We start from the raw sequence: 4,243 nt of genomic DNA, 5'->3' as shown, positions 1-4,243 counted from the left end.
TTTAAAAAAAAAGTTAACAATGTCATATATTTATAAACGAGTATATGATTTATCCGGTTCTTTGGAATATTGAATCTGTAGTATCGTGTAACATTAGAATAACAACTAGATGCCAATGAATGATTAGTATCGTATAACATTAGAATAGCAATTATGGGGGAATGGATGATTGCGGAAGCTTAAAAATTATTATCCCACCTCGTCTTAATCATAAAACCAAAACAATGCGATTTTTAAATCTAAAAAAATTGCTGCTGTGTTACAGAGAGTGACGGAAATGAACCAATAATATCTAATTTTGGAATTATGAAATAGCCATAGAAGACTAAACCTTTAAACCAATATCTACGGTAACAAGTGAAGAAAGGCAAATCGATCTAAGATGGAAACAAAATCTATTTGTAATAGCTTCAGCCAACGTATGGGCTTCATCCACCTACACAACTATTGTTGTTTCGTTTCATTCATCTACAGCTTACTCCTTTGCCGCGGTCCACTGCCGCTGCCGTTCCTGGTGCTAACCGAAGCGTCTCTCTTCCCGGCCTGCTTCTTTCCTCTACCAGCTCTTTCAAGGCTCCCATCCGACAGCGTGTACGCCGGCCTGTACCCGCCCGAGCCACCATCACGCAGAAGCTCGTTCGGAACGGTGTCGCGTACGCTGCCGATAGAAGTGTACCCTTGGTCGTAGAGGATGCAGTACTGGACCTCGCACGTCAGCAGGAAAGACCAGACGTCGCTGCAAGCGAGGGCATCAGATTAGAATCCAAGAAAAGCGATGTTCTCTCTCTCTCTCTGTTGAGCAGAAGCTAGGGATTCGATCAGGAGAGCCAAACCTGTAGGACCAATCCAAGATTGGGTTCACCCTCATGAAAGGAGGCCAGCCGGGCGAGCTAGGGGAGAACTCTTGTTGACCGACCTACAGCAATTTTCATTCACACCGCGATTAGATTACCATCAATGAACCCTCAAAAAAAAATTGTCATTCGATTATGTCAGGCAGGCGTCATTCGATTCAAGGGAAGTCACCGCGTTGGGGTCGCCGTTTCTGGTGCCAAGGAAGATCGCCTTGGTTGGCTTCTCCTCCAGCAGGGCTTCTAGTCCCGACTTGTACCCTGTCCTGATGGTTTCCAGTGGCAAGCCGTACCTGCACAAGCACAACACAACACGTAGGGGCAATATTATCGATTTGCCAAGGGAGGAAAAAACAAAACAAAACAAAACAATGCATGCAGATCTCCTCCGGCCTCCTCGCTAGCTCTTACGTCGATGCCGTCTCGTACGTGAAGCGGTCGATCGCGGGGAAAGCGTCGGGGTCCTCGAAGTAGATGGTCCGCATGGGGCAGTTCTTCACGGTCTGCAGGGCCGTGCTGTCCACGTCGCCTGAACTTGTTCTGTGCAGGTAGTAGCCTGCCCGAAGCAGATGCAGCAGCACCTGCCGATTCGATTATTCGATTCAGCATCCAAAAAAGTCGAGAGCATCATGAATAAATAAACAAGAGTCAAAAGGAAGATGAGCATGTGAGGGCAGCAGCTAGCAGGAAGAAGAAGAACGTACGGTTGAATCCTTGCCCCCGTTGAAACTGAAAGCGAGCTCCTCGAACCTGTACGATGTTTCAATTAATGTTCGTCAGTTGGATGGAACACGTAGATCATCGAACGGAACGGGGCGGCATGGATGCTGTACTGTATGGATCGGAACGGGGTGGCGTACGTACGGGTACAAGGCGTAGGCGCGGCGGATGATGTAGACGGCGGCGTCGTACTTGGCGCGTAGCCGGGCGTCGCCGCTGCCGCGCACCGCCCGCTCGATCTCCATCGCCGCCGCCGCCGCTGCTGCTTGCTACGTACGGTCAGGAGGGCGGGGGTCTCGCGCGGCTGCTAGCGATCGCCGATGATCCGCAGCTGATAGATCGATGGATGGTTCCTTCTTCGTTGGCACTTGGCAGCGCAAGCAGAGACGATGAACGCGGTGACGCCGTTGGAACAAGTATATATAGGGGCACAAGGCCTGGAGCCCTGGACTAGACTTGAATACGGATAAAGCCAACACGAGCAGATTACGGTCCGAAAGCGACCGGACGGACTCGGACATGACACGGCGTGGACGTGCGGTTATTTGTTATGGGCACGAGGCTAACTGCCCAGCCAGGCCCATGAAGCGTGGCCTCGGGCCGGCGCCCCCTGACGCGAGAATAGGCCATGCGCCCCTGCAGAGCCCACTGGTATTGTAACCGGAAACTTCATCTAAACCCAATTCAGTTCTATGCACTCCAATATTAACATCCAAACGGAGATCGTCGTGCACCACCTCATAAAGCATGAGATGATTCATGAATCAGACGATGCAGGAACTGGCTTCTTAGCTGAGTACAACACATTGGCACATTCAATTGAGTTGAGACAGAGGAGATGTTGCAACGATGAACAGCCACATTCCATTGATTGAAGCGAGCAAAGCTAGCTGCAATAGTTACTACGTGGTACACGGCGCGGGTGACGAGCCGCTGCTAATTTCTGCTCCTCATCACCACAGCCATCCATTGATTAATTTCCCTGACCATCTAACTAATTAAGCGTCCCCGCTGAAAGTAAAAGCGGCCAGAGCGCCCCCGCCCACCATCTTCGGTGGCCGGCGACGACGCAGCACATGCGCCTTGCTACTAGTCGCAACATAGCCTCTATCGGCCTTGCCGCGCGCTCTCGAGCGAGCTGCTTCAAAACAGAGCCCCTCCTCCGGCGGCGACGCCGGCTGCACAGCTCACAGGCGACCGGCCCGTTAGAATTGCTTGCCGGTGTAGGTCTGGCCGTAGCTCCATCCAGCCGGCGCGGCGTTCTCCGACGTGAGGGTGCGGCCGTCGCTGCCGGTGACCTGGAACGACAGCGCCTGGCCGTCCAGCAGCGCGCCGTTCTGCCAGTTGGCGCCCCAGTTGTGGCTCATGGTCTGCCATCCCGTCCGCGAGCCCTTCACCGATACCGCCGTCAGTTCGCCGGCGCCGCCCACGTTCGTGATGAGCAGCAGGACGAAGTAGGAGTGGCCGTTGACGGTGAACCGGATGCCACCCTGCTTGGTGCACGCCACCCTACACAGCAGCGCAAACATCATCAGGCATTCAGGCGTGTGTACGTGATCATCATATGTACACGCACGGGCCGGCCAGCAGTGTCACGCACGCACGTACCTCCTGTATTGGACAGGCACGACGCCGGCGCCGGCGACGGCGATCTGCGTGAAGGCCGGCTCGGCGAGGTCGAAGTGCGGCTGCGGCGGGTTGCACCACCCGCCGTCGTTGTTGGGGAGCGCATAGTTGGGCGGGCAGAAGTTGGTGGCCGTGACGACGGCGGAACCACCAGGCAGGCAGCTGCCGCTGCCGGTGCAGCGGATCTCAAAGCACGCGCCGCAGCTCTGCCCGTTGTTGAACAGCGCGGTGCTCAGCGCCGCGGTGTTCTTCCCGTACCCCGCGCTGTACAGGTTGCCATACCCGCACGCTCCTCCTGTGCACGCCACACGTACGTCAGACGATGCCTCCTCCGACTGTTCAATGTATAGATGATGGATCGATGATATGATGCTCACCCATAGTGCCGGAGGCATCGCCGCCGCCGTAGAACGTGGCGCGGCCGCCGTTCCAGGAGTCGGCTGCGGTGAGCTCCAGCACCACCGCGGCGACCGCCACAACAACCAGCAAGCCCAAGGACCCCATGTATTGTATATATCCTACTAAAAAAGAGTGTTAGTAGAGGAAACAAACTATAAGAGAGCTAGTAGATCAAGCTAGGAATTTGCAGTCTCGTACTTGCTGCTGCTCTCTCTCTAGATGAGCACCACTAGGCTTGGCTTGCTGTTGCTGCTTCAACCTGCTGCGCAGTTTGAGTGCACAGGATGGTAGGAGGAACATATATAGGCGCTTGCTTACCTCATGCCAAGTCAAGCGCCACGTGTGTGTATACCCTCACCCCCACCCCCACCTACTAGTAGCAAGGCCCACTTGTCCACCGAACGAACATAAGTACTCCCTCCGTCTCAGGATATAAGGCGTAACCACTTTTTATCCTTGTCCCACAATATAAGGCGTGCTCTCTCTATGTATACGTATATCGATGCAGTGGTATAGAGACAATTAAATGCATTTCTTGGTCTTTGAACCAGAGGTGGTTACGCCTTATATACTGGGACGGAGGGAGTACAAAAGATTCGTCTATTTTCGGCGGTAGATATATATACTAGTCAGGTGTGCGTGGATTG

The 4,243-nt window shown here is 53.7% G+C and overlaps 2 protein-coding genes across 3 annotated transcripts; both read right to left on the bottom strand.

The window, feature by feature from the left end:
• Positions 1 to 274: 274 nt before the first annotated feature.
• LOC103651899 (probable FAD synthase) lies at positions 275 to 1,816 on the bottom strand. The gene is made up of 6 exons (XM_008677576.1): positions 1,716 to 1,816; positions 1,556 to 1,601; positions 1,263 to 1,432; positions 1,027 to 1,144; positions 834 to 916; positions 275 to 736 (listed from the first exon to the last, which is right to left on the bottom strand). The coding sequence occupies exons 1-6, from the start codon at positions 1,814 to 1,816 to the stop codon at positions 469 to 471; spliced, it is 786 nt and encodes a 261-aa protein (XP_008675798.1). The 3' UTR covers positions 275 to 468.
• Positions 1,817 to 2,408: 592 nt separating this feature from the next.
• Positions 2,409 to 3,882, bottom strand: LOC103649994 (expansin-A11). Of its 2 annotated transcripts, none has more exons than XM_008675677.2 (4): positions 3,795 to 3,882; positions 3,575 to 3,715; positions 3,180 to 3,492; positions 2,409 to 3,080 (listed from the first exon to the last, which is right to left on the bottom strand). In XM_008675677.2, exons 2-4 carry the CDS (start codon positions 3,699 to 3,701, stop codon positions 2,777 to 2,779), a joined length of 744 nt encoding a protein of 247 aa, XP_008673899.1. In that variant the 5' UTR covers positions 3,702 to 3,715; positions 3,795 to 3,882; the 3' UTR covers positions 2,409 to 2,776. The 2 variants fall into 2 exon arrangements, with proteins under 2 accessions (XP_008673899.1, XP_008673898.1); XM_008675676.2 differs by having other exon boundaries at positions 3,575 to 3,718; positions 3,795 to 3,881.
• Positions 3,883 to 4,243: the final 361 nt, after the last annotated feature.

Source organism: Zea mays, chromosome 3, assembly GCF_902167145.1.
Source record: "Zea mays cultivar B73 chromosome 3, Zm-B73-REFERENCE-NAM-5.0, whole genome shotgun sequence".
Taxonomy (NCBI): Eukaryota; Viridiplantae; Streptophyta; class Magnoliopsida; order Poales; family Poaceae; genus Zea; species Zea mays.
This window is presented reverse-complemented; position numbering and strand designations above follow the sequence as displayed.